The sequence below is a fragment of the Pongo pygmaeus genome, chromosome 13, assembly GCF_028885625.2.
Source record: "Pongo pygmaeus isolate AG05252 chromosome 13, NHGRI_mPonPyg2-v2.0_pri, whole genome shotgun sequence".
NCBI lineage: Eukaryota > Metazoa > Chordata > Mammalia > Primates > Hominidae > Pongo > Pongo pygmaeus.
In genome coordinates this window covers 127,954,824-127,967,085 of record NC_072386.2, presented here as the reverse complement: position 1 = coordinate 127,967,085, position 12,262 = coordinate 127,954,824, and the positions used below count along the sequence as shown (strand labels likewise).

General features: G+C 63.1%; 1 protein-coding gene across 2 annotated transcripts; it reads left to right on the top strand.

Moving 5' to 3' along the window:
* The first annotated feature begins 2,480 nt into the window (after positions 1-2,480).
* Positions 2,481-11,949, top strand: TPRN (taperin). Of its 2 annotated transcripts, XM_054500719.2 has the most exons (4): positions 2,490-4,477; positions 10,874-11,111; positions 11,200-11,306; positions 11,391-11,949. In XM_054500719.2, exons 1-4 carry the CDS (start codon positions 2,639-2,641, stop codon positions 11,451-11,453), a joined length of 2,247 nt encoding a protein of 748 aa, XP_054356694.1. In that variant the 5' UTR covers positions 2,490-2,638; the 3' UTR covers positions 11,454-11,949. The 2 variants fall into 2 exon arrangements, with proteins under 2 accessions (XP_054356693.1, XP_054356694.1); XM_054500718.2 differs by having other exon boundaries at positions 2,481-4,477; positions 11,200-11,949.
* The last annotated feature ends 313 nt before the right edge of the window (positions 11,950-12,262 follow it).

Here is a 12,262-nt window from a genome sequence, read left to right as displayed (position 1 = left end):
ATGGCGTGAACCCGGGAGGCGGAGCTTGCAGTGAGCCGAGATGGTGCCACTGCACTCCAGCCTGGCTTACAGAGCGAGACTCTGTCTCAGAAAAAAAAAAAAAAAAAAAAGCAGAACTTGTGACAGAGAGTGAATATGACCCTCAGAGTCCAAGGTCTCTTAATTGGCACTCTTGGCCTCTGGGGCCAGAAGATTCTCTAGTGAGGATGCAGCCTGTTTCGCAGTGCTCCTGCCTCTCCTGGGTAGATGCCAGTAGCAACGTTCACTTGTGACAACCAGATGTTTATCCAGACATTGCTAAGGGCCCTGGGGAACAAAATTGTCCCTGGCAAAAACCAGTGGGCTAAAATATTTCCTATCTGGGGCCAGATGTGGTGGCTCACGCTTGTAATCCCAGCACTTTGGGAGGCTGAGGCGGGCAGATCACGAGGTCAGGAGTTTGAGACCAGCCTGACCAATATGGTGAAACCCCGTCTCTACTAAAAATACTAAAATTAGCCGGGCATGGTGGCGCATGCCCGTAATCCCAGCTACTCAGCAGGCTGAGGCAGGAGAATTGCTTGAACCTGGGAGGCAGAGGTTGCGGTCAGCCAAGATAGCACCATTGCACTCCAGCCTGGGCGACAGAGCGAGACTCTGTCTCAAAACAAAAAAAAAACAAATTTCGTATCTGGTTTGTTACAGAACAGGCGTGCTGACCTCTGCTGTCACGCATCAGCCTGGCCAGCGGAGTGCGGTGTCAGCCTCTGCCTGGCGTGTATGCTTAGTTGTGTAAACCATGGAGGGGCTTGTGTTGGAGGCAGCTTATCTGGTTTGTTGCATAGCTACGACACTGTGTCCAGCCTGGGATTGGCATAACTTTTATCAAAGCCAGATTCAAGCTGAACAGTGGGAGTGAGTTTCCTCATAATGTTATTTATTTCTAGATTTTGTGTTTTGTGTGTTCCCCTGTTTTATTTTGGTAGTTCAGAATTGGGCAACCCTATTAGGGTAGAAGTGATGAACGTCAGACGCTTCCTTTAGAAAGGTGATTTGAGGAGGGCCCTAAGGGAGGAGACACTTGGCTTCTGGAAAGCTGAAATGAAAGTTTATTCTGGGCGGGCCCAGTGGCTCACGCCTCTAATCCCAGCAGTTTGGGAGGCCAAGGCGGGCAGATCATGAGGCCAGGAGTTTGAGACCAGCCTGGCCAACATGGCGAAATCTGATCTCTACTAAAAATACAAAAATTAGCCGGGCGTTGTGGCAGGCGCCTGTAACCCCAGCTACCTGGGAGGCGAAGGCAGGAGAATCGCTTGAATCCTGGAGGCGGAGGTTGCAGTGAGCTGAGATCGTGCCACTGCACTCCAGCCTGGGTGACAAGAGCAAGACTCTATCTCAAAAAAAAAAAAGAAAAAGAAAAAGTTTATTTTCTCCAGCTTAATGGAGTGGCAGGAGAATAAGGCAAGCATTAAGCTAGCGGCTGCTGCAGACTGTCACGGGGCACAGGAGCTGAGAAGGGCATCCCCAAGTTAAAAAAAAAAACAAACCTGTTCTGCGTCTTTGCAGAGACCCAGGTGACCTTGGTGTGGGAAACAGCAGTGTCTACTGAGCAGGCTGCTCACTGCAGGGCAGGTGATGGAAAGAAGGTGATGTCCGTGCACTCCAATTCCCCTTGCCCCCATGGTTCCAAGCGATCTCCCTATTGTCTGCAGGCTTGAAAGACTGTGGAAGCACTCCGAAGCCCTCCCTGGGGCAGAAGGGACTTGTCAGCCGGGAGGCTGTGCCCTTAGGGTCATGGTATCTGGAGCCTTGATGAGGGGACGTTCAACCGATGGGAGAGGAGTAGCCTTAACGTGGCGGCAGGGTGGAGTGATCAGACACAGGGGTCGGCCCTATGGGGCCCACCGTTACCCTGGCTTTTTTTTTTTTGGCTCTTAATGCATTGGAGAGCTGTCCAAGCATGCAGGGCCCTGCCCTGGTGAGCCTGCTTGCGTGTGGCGGGAGAGGCTGCTTCCTTTGTGTCTGCTCCTGCAGATGCTTTTTGGGGACCACGGATGGCAAGGTTGGGCTAAGAGGCTCCCACCTGGGCAGCCTATAAAAACTAGGGATTTCTGAGAAACTGGTTCGTTGGGGCTGCTCGGGGCTCCAGAATTGGCATTTCCAAGCCCCGCAGGCACCTGCCGGAGGTCGGAGGACCCCCTGGTGAAAGCAGGGTCCGGGCCAGAGTGTGGCCTGTGCACCGTCCACGGACGCGGGTGCCTTCGGTCCTGGAGCAGCCCCCTTCCTGCACCGCGCTCTTAGCGGAGGGAACAGGCGGCCTCGGTGCTGGCAGCGTGAGGAAGTCCCAAGCTCAGCCAAGGTCACTCGGGGCGCAGGGTCGAGGGGCCGCCCACCCGGCTCCCCTCAGGCACGCGGGGAGCTGAGCGCGCAGAGGCGGAAGTGGGGTCTGCCAGTGAGCGGCGCCAGGCGCCGGGGTGTGTCCGGGGGGCCTTCCCCAATGGAGGCCAGCTCTGGCGACAGGCGTTGTCCAATGAAGTCCCTTGGGAGGCGGGGTTGAGGCGAGTGTTGTCCAATCGGTAGGGTCACCTGAGGGGCCCGCCTTCCTCCCCTGCCATAGGTGGGCCTCCCGCGCGGGGCGGGGAGAGCGGGTTTCCCCCCAATGGTCGGTGGCCCGAGAGGGGGCGTGGCCGCGGCGTCCAGGGTCGCCCCGGCGGCGGCGGCGGCGGCCACTCCGGCCCTCAGTCCAGCCGTCCACGGCCGCGTTCGCAGCATGGCCGCCGTGGGACGGCCGGGCTCGGGGCCGCGCGCTGTGGTGCCCGCTTGGAAGCGCGAGATCCTGGAGCGGAAGCGGGCCAAGCTAGCCGCGCTGGGCGGGGGCGCGGGGCCCGGGGCGGCGGAGCCCGAGCAGCGGGTGCTGGCCGAGAGTCTGGGCCCGCTGCGCGAGAACCCGTTCATGCTGCTGGAGGCCGAGCGGCGGCGCGGCGGGGGCGCAGCGGGGGCGCGGCTGCTGGAGCGGTACCGCCGCGTGCCTGGCGTGCGCGCCCTCCGCGCCGACAGCGTCCTCATCATCGAGACGGTGCCCGGCTTCCCGCCCGCGCCGCCCGCCCCGGGGGCCGCGCAGATTCGCGCCGCCGAGGTGCTGGTGTACGGGGCGCCGCCCGGCCGCGTCAGCCGCCTGCTGGAGAGGTTCGACCCGCCCACTGCGCCGCGCCGCCACGGGAGCCCCGAGCGCGCCCGCCCCCCGCCGCCGCCGCCGCCGCCGCCCGCGCCGCCCCGGCCCCCGCCCGTGGCCCCTAGCCCGCCAGCCGCGCCCGGGCCCCGCGGTGTCGGGGCGAGCCCCGGGGTCCGGCGCAGCGACTTCCTCCAGAAGACCGGCAGCAACTCCTTCACCGTCCACCCCCGGGGTCTGCACCGCGGCGCGGGCGCCCGCCTGCTCTCCAACGGGCCCTCGGCCCCTGAGCCCCGGGCCGGCCCTGCCAACCGCCTCGCGGGCTCCCCGCCTGGGTCGGGACAGTGGAAGCCAAAGGTGGAGTCGGGGGATCCCTCCCTCCACCCGCCCCCCAGCCCCGGGACCCCGAGTGCCACTCCAGCCTCGCCCCCTGCCAGTGCCACTCCTAGCCAGCGCCGGTGCGTCTCCGCAGCCACCAGCGCCAACGACTCCTTCGAGATACGGCCGGCCCCCAAGCCAGATATGGAGACCATCCCCTCGGGGGACTTCCAGGCCCGGGCGCTGGCCAGCCTCCGCGCAAACTCTCGAAATTCCTTCATGATCATCCCCAAGAACAAGGCCTCCGGGGCCCCTCCTCCTGAGGCGAGGCAGTCCGTGGAGCTGCCAAAGGGAGACCTGGGCCCGGCGTCCCCGAGCCAGGAGCTCGGATCCCAACCGGTGCCTGGAGGGGATGGTGCGCCTGCCCTCGGGAAGAGCCCCTTGGAGGTCGAGGCACAGTGGGCAGTCAAGGAGGGGTCCTGTCCCAGGACAGCCACCGCCCTCGCTGACTGGGCCATCAGGTGGCAGAGGCCGTCCTCACCGCCCCCCTTCCTGCCGGCTGCTGCGGGAGAAGCTGAGCCTGCTGAGGGCCTCAGGGTTCCTGGCTTGGCCAAGAATAGCCGGGAATATGGGAGGCCGGGGCTGCCTGTCACCTTCATCGATGAGGTAGACTCGGAGGAGGCCCCCCAAGCAGCCAAACTACCCCACCCCCCGCACCCTGCCAGGCCTCTGCACCCTGCCAGGCCCGGGTGCATGGCAGAGCTTCAGCCCCGGGGCAGCAACACCTTCACAGTGGTGCCCAAGAGGAAGCCAGGGACTCTGCAGGACCAGCACTTCAGTCAGGCCAACGGGGAGCCTCGGCCACCAGAGGCCGAGGAGAAGGAGGCTAGTTGCCTCCTGGGGCCCACGCTGAAGAAGCGCTACCCCACTGTGCATGAGATCGAGGTGATTGGCGGCTACCTGGCCCTGCAAAAGTCCTGCCTCACCAAGGCTGGCTCCTCAAGAAAGAAGGTCAGTGGTGGGGGCAGGGCCACTGGCCGGAGGGAGAGAGTGACAGCTCACAGAACTGTGGGGGCAGCACCTGCCCTGATCCCAGGACGCTTGGCCTGGGCAAAGGATGGTTTCTACATGGACTTGAGGCGAGCTGGGGCTGGGTGGGCCGTGCCGGGTCCAGGGCCCCAGAGGAGCCCCCTGACTTGGGCCGTGGGGACAGCTGGCCTGCTGTGTGCCTTGGGAGGCTGCTGGAGAGCACCAGGGCAGACAGTGCTGTGCCTCTTGCCGGTTGTTGTGGCTCATCTGGAATTAGCTGGGCAGGTCTGTCCCTTTGTGAGTCCAGCTGAAAGAAGCAGACCTGGGCTTGTGGGCTCCTCCCTGGGCTTGGCTTTGAGGGGGTGGCCTCACATGGTCTCCTGGAGGCCCGCTGCATGGGCGCCAGGCGCCACGATATGAATGGGAAGGGCCAGATGATCGGAGTTGGCTGGATCCCTGCATCACAGTCAGCCCTGGGGTGCAGCCCACCAGCCAGTTGGGAGGGGGCCATCAGCTCCCTAGAAGGCACACTGGTTGGGAGCTGGGAAGGAATGCCGTGTATGCCTATTCTGGGCCTGGGAAGCTTGCTGGGGAGAAGGGGCCTTCGGAGGCTCTGAGCCAGCCAGGCAGGGGAGTCTCCCTCTTGGCCAGTGGCCTGGAACCCTCTGGGCACAGGAAAAAGAAAATCTTCAGATTCTTCCCGGTCATTCCTGCACCTGTATTTGTTTCCTGGGGCAAATTCCAAGGGCAGCTCCACGTGACTTCCCGGTCTGCGGTGATCTCTCAGGAAGCAGGTGTACCTTCCCTGGGGACTGGGGGGGGGGGCCTGGGGCGCCTCCCTTGGGTCTTCCTATCCAGGCACTGCCCCAGAGCAAGTGCCAGCTAGGCTCACCCCTGAGGCAGGCTGTCCTCCAGCCTCAGTTTCCCCAGGCTGGGGATGGGACCTTGCAGGCTCCCTCAGCAGATAGGCTGCTGCCTCCCTCTGTTTGCTTCCTGCCTGGGATTGGCCTTGGCATTGCGCCTCTCCGTGTGCCATCCTCGCCTCCTGGAACTAGGGCATTGGTGCTCCTGCCGGCTCTATCTGCCGGCTCAGGCATCCGTGCTAACTCTCCTGAGGTGCTTCCAGTGGGGGCTTGGGGCTGGGTCCAGGGCCCCTCTCACTCCTGGAGCCACATGGGTCTATCTCCCCGACCCTCGCCCGAGCATCACCCCAGCCCATCAAGATGGGGTCGGTCTGATAGCCACAGCCTCTCTCCTCCAGCTCCTGTCTGCCTCTCCCTCCCTTGTGTCCGTACCCTTGGCCCTGGCTGCTGTGTGAGGTGGGCACCTCCTGGGCTTGCCCCAGAGGTGGCAGTGGGGACAGCTCCCCCTTTGTAGAGAGAAACTGTGCCTCAGCTTGGGAGTCAGACGGGGTCATGGAGCTTGTGGGGCAAGTACTGACTTCAGGTTTCTGTTTCTAGAACCCCTCCCCTTAACCTGTGTGGCCATCCCTGGGAGCCTGGCTTCTTCCTGGGACTTGAGGCCACTGCCTAGAGCCAGGCCATCTTGCTCTCAGAAGGGACAGAACTGCCTAGAGCCTGGCCATCTTGCCTTCAGAAGGGACAGAACTGGGCCGGGCGCGGTGGCTCACACCTGTAATCCCAGCACTTTGGGAGGCCAAGGCGGGTGGATCACGAGGTCAGGAGTTCAAAACAAGCCTTGCCAAGGTGGTGAAACCCCGTCTCTACTAAGAAGATATAAAAAAATTAGCTAGGCGTGGTGGCAGGCGCCTATAATCCCAGCTATTCAGGAGGCTGAGGCAGGAGAATTGCTTGAACCCGGGAGGCGGAGCTTGCAGTGAGCCAGGATCGCACCATTGCACTCCAGCCTGGGTGACAGAGCGAGACTCTGTCTCCAAAAAAAAAAAAAAAAAAACAAAAGCAAAGAAGGGACAGAACTGTGGGGGTCACTTGTGGCTGGGTTAGGGTCAGGACAGGGTGGGGGCCGGAGGGCCAACAGGAGCAGGAAGATGCAGTGGGGAGAGGCTGAGCCTGGGAAACAGGCCCTGGGACCAGCAGGAGGGAGGAGCTCGGGCCAGCCTGAAGGGGTGGGGGTCCAGATGGACGATGCCTGGCATGGCCAGGTGGCTCGGCAGGGCCCTGCCAGAGCAGCATGACTTGCTGGCTGTGACTTCCTGCCTGGGTACAGGCCAGCTGCCCTGCCTGGGAAGAGCCAGAATGTCCGTCAGGAGGGGACGGAGGCGTGGGGCTGCCCTGCCTTTCACAATGGCTTGCTGGTCTCGGCACGGTGGGCTGTGGGGCAGGGCTGTCCCATGTACTCTGTGGCCCCTGGGCCAGGAGCACTCACAGGTGGGGGTGTGAGGTGCCCCTGCCGGTCCTGTGCCTGGCTTTGTCTGACCACCCTGGCCAGCCTTTTTTTATTTTTTGTTTTTTGAGACAGAGTCTTGCTCTGTCGCCCAGGCTGGAGGGCAGTGGCAGGATCCCAGCTCAGGGCAAACTTCATCTCCCAGGGTTCAAGCGATTCTCCTGCCTCAGCCTCTCAAGTAGCTGGGACTACAGGCGCCTGCCACCACGCCCAGCTAATTATTGTATTTTTAGTAGAGACAAGGTTTTACCATGTTGGCCAGGCTGGTCTCGAACTCCTGACCTCAGATGATTCGCCTGCCTTAGCATCCCAAAGTGCTGGGATTACAGGCGTGAGCCACCGTGCTGGCCCCAGCCTTTGGTTGGGACCACTGGCTCTGACCCCCGGGCATGGGGGTGGAGCGCAGGGATTGCAGGGCCCGGAGTCCAGCAGGACCTGACTGTGGGCCGACGGCTCACTGTGCATGCACCTCAGCAGCTGGCGGTGCTGCTGCTTTTCCTGGGGTACAGGTGAAGGGCAGCTCTTCAGTGAAGTTGCCTGGGTGGTGGGAGTCGGTGAAGGGCCTGACCCGGGGCTGGCTGTGCCCGCACAGGGTATGATGCCCTTGCCCGCCTCCGAGGGGTGCAGCCCTGCTCTGGGCAGTGGGGAGCTGCTGGCCTGTGTGCCAGGGCGGGGGACCTGCCTGGCAGGCACAGGGCGGGGGACCTGCCTGGCAGGCACAGGCCCGCTTAAGTTATCCATTGGCAGAAGCGGCAGGTGCCCCGTCTTGCAGGGCTGAGCTTGGGGCAGACTGCTGTGTGCTGTTGCAGCCACGCCCGGGCTGCTTTCCTGGAGGGTGGGGCACCCATTCTCATTCTCACACCTGCCTCCCTTGAGACTCAGCGCTGTAGCTTTTCCTCTTCATGGAGCGTCACCTGGCCTGGCTCCTACCTGTCTGGAGGCCGCTTCCTGTCCCCTCTGCCCTCCTCCCCTCCTCCCCTCTTCCCCTCTTGGCTCTCTGCCCAGCTGGAGCGTGTCAGTGTCCCCAGGGCTCAGTCCTGGACACCCAGGGCCATCCGCCCTCACCTGCTGTGCAACTTCCGCCTCCACTCCCAAGGCTTCGCTCTCTGATCCTTAGACCCAAGAGCCACCCTGACATCTGCCCTTCCTACTGACACCACCTCCCGGCCAGCACCGAGCCCCAGGCTGGGCTCCTCCCTGCCTCTATCCCTGTGCAGGGCAGATCCTGGGTGGCCAGAGGCTCTCACTGTTGTTGGCTGAGTCCCTTCTTGTCAGCTTTCCTTTCCTTCTCGCCTCTCCGCCAGCTCTTCCCATAGGTGCCGCCTAGGTGGTCTTTCTGAAGCTGGGGACCCCGGGAACTGCCTGGACCCTCCTCCCTCAGCTTTCTCATGGGCGGAGGCCGTGCCTGGCCCTGGGACCACACTTGACTCAGGGAGCACCCAGCCTCCTGGGAGCCTGCTGTGGACATTGCACTCGTGCAGCCTGGTCTAGGGTCCGGGCACCCGTGGGGGCCTTGGCTGGGGCTGTGTGGGGGATGGGAGGCAGGCAGCTGTGTGCAGGGAGGAGGGAGAGGCGGGGCTGGGCTCAGCTCACACCTCCATCTGGGCAGGTTGGGGCTGGCTGCTTGGCCCTTTGTCCCAGGTGGAGGCCAGGCCCTTTGGTAACCAAAGCTAGGTGTGCACAGGCAGGGTGGGTGGAGCAAGAACAAAAGGGTCCTGAGAAGCCGGGAGGCTCTGCTGGGAGGCTGGGCTGAGCCGGGACCCACCTGCCTGCTCTGTTGGCTGCACCAGGCAAAGTCCCTGATAGGCTGCGGCCAGGTGTGTGCGGTGCCAGACCCTGGCCACACCCTCTGCCCATCCTGCGTCCCGGGGTCTTCAGGCTGCCCACAGTATGAGTCACGGGGTGTCCTGTGACCCACTGACCTGTCCCCACAGTGGGAGGGGAGGGCTGTGTGGCTCAGCAGGCACTAGCCCAGCTGAGGAGACCTGGGGAGGCAGGACGTGACCAGAGCCCTGGGCCCCAGCTGAGGGCAGACAGGGGCTGCCTGTCCACCCCCCGCCCTCCACCGCCTGGCCAGGCTGTACCAGGCTCAGGGCCCATGTGCACCCAGCCCCCGCGGCCCCCCTGCTGGGACTGGTCATGTGCACGAGCAAGGGCACTAATCCCGCGGCCCTGGCAGCCAGCGCTTCTGTGTTCTCAGCCGTGGGGGCTGGGCCTGGAGGGCTTCGGGGTCATCTGGGTTAGCTCCACGTATCCAGGGCGACTGGAAACCCCATTTGCTGCTGGACTTTGGGGCTGTGGGAGAGCTCTGGCCACCAGCCCTGTCCTGCCTTGAGCACCTCCACCTGGGGTATCTGTCCCAAAGCATGAGTCTGGGAGGGCCGGGTGACCGCATCCCCAAGTGGGCTGGCAGAGGGTGGGTGCTTGTGGGGTCTGTCCCAGCCTCTCCCTGCCTGGCCTCCTGTGGGATGAGCGTTGGAGGGCCAGGTGGGCCCAGCCCCAGGCAGGGCAGTTAAGGGACAGGAGCGGGTGCTTTTCTCCTTGTTTTGTCTGACCCAGGTGGCCTCCCCCTCCCCCACTCATCCATGCAGATGGCTGGGGTGCCGAGGCCTAGGGTAGGGATGCAAGCAGGCAGCTGAGTTGCCCAGCAGGGCTCTGTGTGAGCTGTGCTGAGAGGGGAAGCTGGGGATTTGGGCACAAAACGTGGCCCCCCAGCTGTGGGAGGCGGGGCTATTCGTGGTGAGAAGGGACCCAAGGGTACACTTGGCTGTGTGGGCCGTGTGGCCGCTGTGGGAGAGGGCATGATGGCAATAGCGTGTGCCCTCGGCCCTGTCATGGCAGCCCTGTGTGGCCTCCTCGGCTGCCTCCTGAGAGGCTGTCTCGTCCTACTGTGCCTGGCTGCGGTGGTTCTCTGCCTGGGGCCCGGCTCCTGCCTCCGGGTCCTTCTAGGGGAGGAGGAGGAACTTGAGCTGCTGGTGTCCTGTGCCCAGGAAGAGTTTAATATTTCGAGCTCCGTCAGGGCTGCTTCCATCTGCTGCAGGCGGGGGCCGCTCATATTCATTAGGGACCACTGGGGCCGGGCTGAGTGCAGCTGAGCAGTGGGAGCTCGGCTGTTGTGGGGAGCTTAGCCCCATGCAAGCCCCGGTCAGGGGAGGTGGAGAGTCCTGACCATTGGTCCCCACTGCCCCCATTACCCCTGGGAACCGGCAGCCCTGCCTGGGCTTCAAGGCCACTGGGAGAAGGAAAGAATTTGCTCAGATGTGAAATCCTGCAGCCTACGAAGTGGAGGGCCAGAGGGGCAGCAGGGTGAGGAAGGGGTCACTGCTGGGGTTGCTGGCACTCAGGCTCAGTGGAGGCAGCCCCCCACTCTGCACAGCCTCAGGCCACCTCTCAACTATGTTAGATGGGTGATGGTGACTGAGGCTACTGCCTGGCCTTGACGCCTCACAGAGGCCCTTGTCTGCAGTGGGGGGTCCGTGCTCTGCTGGATTGTCCAGGCATCCAGTAAGCCAGGACATGAACTTGGCTTTAGAGAGAGGCCCCAGACACCGGCAGGAGCTGCCTGGAGCCTAGAGTGCAAGGCCCCTGAGGGGACAGCCTCTCTTCCACCCTGTTCCTGCTCTAGAGCTGCTTGGTGGGAGGGGATGTGTCCACCCCAGTTTCCCCCCAGCTGGCACTCTGCCCAGACAGCAGAGCAGGAGGGGCTTGAGATGGTAGCTCTGGGAGCTGGTCTAGAGGCTTCTGGGGACCCAGAGGCTTTGGGCTCCTGATCCTGGTCAGAGTTTGGTCCCTGGCTGGAATGGGGAGGGGGAGTTGGCCCCCAGGGCAGAGGGATGGATGCCGGCAGGGTCCAGCTGGAGAGCTCTGTGCCCCCTTCTGGAGCCCCCGGAACGGTTGATGGTGTGTCTGGCGCCCCACTTGGGTCAGTCTCATCCTGAGGGCTGAACCTGAGCCCCTGGCATCGCTGTGCCCATGTGGGCCCTCAGCCCTCGTTCACGTGACTCTCACTCCCAGATGAAGATCTCCTTCAACGACAAAAGCCTGCAGACTACATTTGAGTACCCTTCCGAGAGCTCCCTAGCACAGGAGGAAGAGGTGGACCAGCAGGAGGAGGAGGAGGAGGAGGAGGAAGAGGAAGAGGAGGAAGAGGGATCCGGCTCAGAGGAGAAGCCCTTTGCACTCTTCCTACCCCGGGCCACGTTTGTGAGCAGCGTGAGACCCGAGAGCTCTCGGGTGCCAGAGGGTATCTCAGGTGAGTGCCCACCTAGGGGGACAGGCAGCCTGGGAGGGGTGGAGCCTGGTCTGTGTCCACATGTCTGCGTGTGCACCTCCGTTCACAGGCCTGTCCAGCTACACCCCGAAGCACTCTGTGGCCTTCAGCAAATGGCAGGAGCAGGCGCTGGAGCAGGCCCCGAGGGAGGCAGAGCCCCCGCCCACGGAGGCCATGGTGAGCTGTGGGGGAGTGGAGCGCTGGGGGGAGTCTGACACCTGGGCGAGCCCGTGTGTCCACATTCTGTCCTCTCACTTTCAGCTCACACCCGCCAGTCAGAATGACCTCTCGGACTTCCGCAGCGAGCCAGCCCTGTATTTCTGAGCCCAGCACTGCCAGGACCAAGGCTGAGCCCAGCTGTGAGAGTCCTGGAAGCTGGGCAGTAGCCAGGGACTACTGCACCCACTTCTGCCTTGTTTGGCCTCACTGTATCCCACCCACCCTTCCTGGCCCTGGAAGCAGCTAGGGTGCCTCCTGCCATCGGGGCCAGGTCTGGATCTCACTCCCCGGCCCTGGTTTGGGAGGGTCCAAGGGGGGAGTCGGGTGGGGAACTGCCTGTGGGTGAGTGCCAGGGGCCTGCTGGGTGGTGGCCATCTGCGACCCAGCAGGGGGCTGTGCAGATTCTGCACCTGGCCGTTCCCTGTCCTATCTCCTCAGCCTGCCTCCCAGCGGCCATGGGTTGTCTGGGGTGAAGGGCTGTCCCAGCTACTTGTCCTCTGCAGGACCCTAAGCCCCTGCCTGCGGCCCACATGCCCTCTGTGATGAGTGGCGTCTTTCCTGTCTCTGATGATGGACTCAATAAACAGCACTGGACAAGGCTGCTGGTGTCCCCACTGCGTGGTCCTTGGCTGAGAAGGGAGCAGGGGCAGGTCTCTGCAGGAAGAGGCCACATGGGGTACAGTTGGCCCCAGTTTGCACGTCTGTGCCAGGGTGTGTGGGAGGTGACCCCGATCTGGTACCCCCACTCCTTGATGTCCCGGTGGCCAAGGCTCTGACCTCCCAACTTCCATGGCGTGTTAACCTGTTGCCCCTCCACCCCAGCCTCCCAGAGCTGGCACTGTGGGAGGTAGGATGCCAGGCCTGCTGTCAGGGGCCTAGACTTCAGGTGGGAAAGTGAGAGTGTGCAGCTGTTG

What these genes read in the sequence shown, in the direction of transcription:
- TPRN (XM_054500718.2), top strand. Translation starts at nt 2,639, where the DNA reads ATGGTCGGTGGCCCGAGAGGGGGCGTGGCCGCGGCGTCCAGGGTCGCC. An exon ending in CTGGCTCCTCAAGAAAGAAG is followed by an intron (nt 4,478 to 10,873) that starts GTCAGTGGTGGG and finishes TCTCACTCCCAG; the next exon opens with ATGAAGATCTCCTTCAACGA. An exon ending in GGTGCCAGAGGGTATCTCAG is followed by an intron (nt 11,112 to 11,199) that starts GTGAGTGCCCAC and finishes CTCCGTTCACAG; the next exon opens with GCCTGTCCAGCTACACCCCG.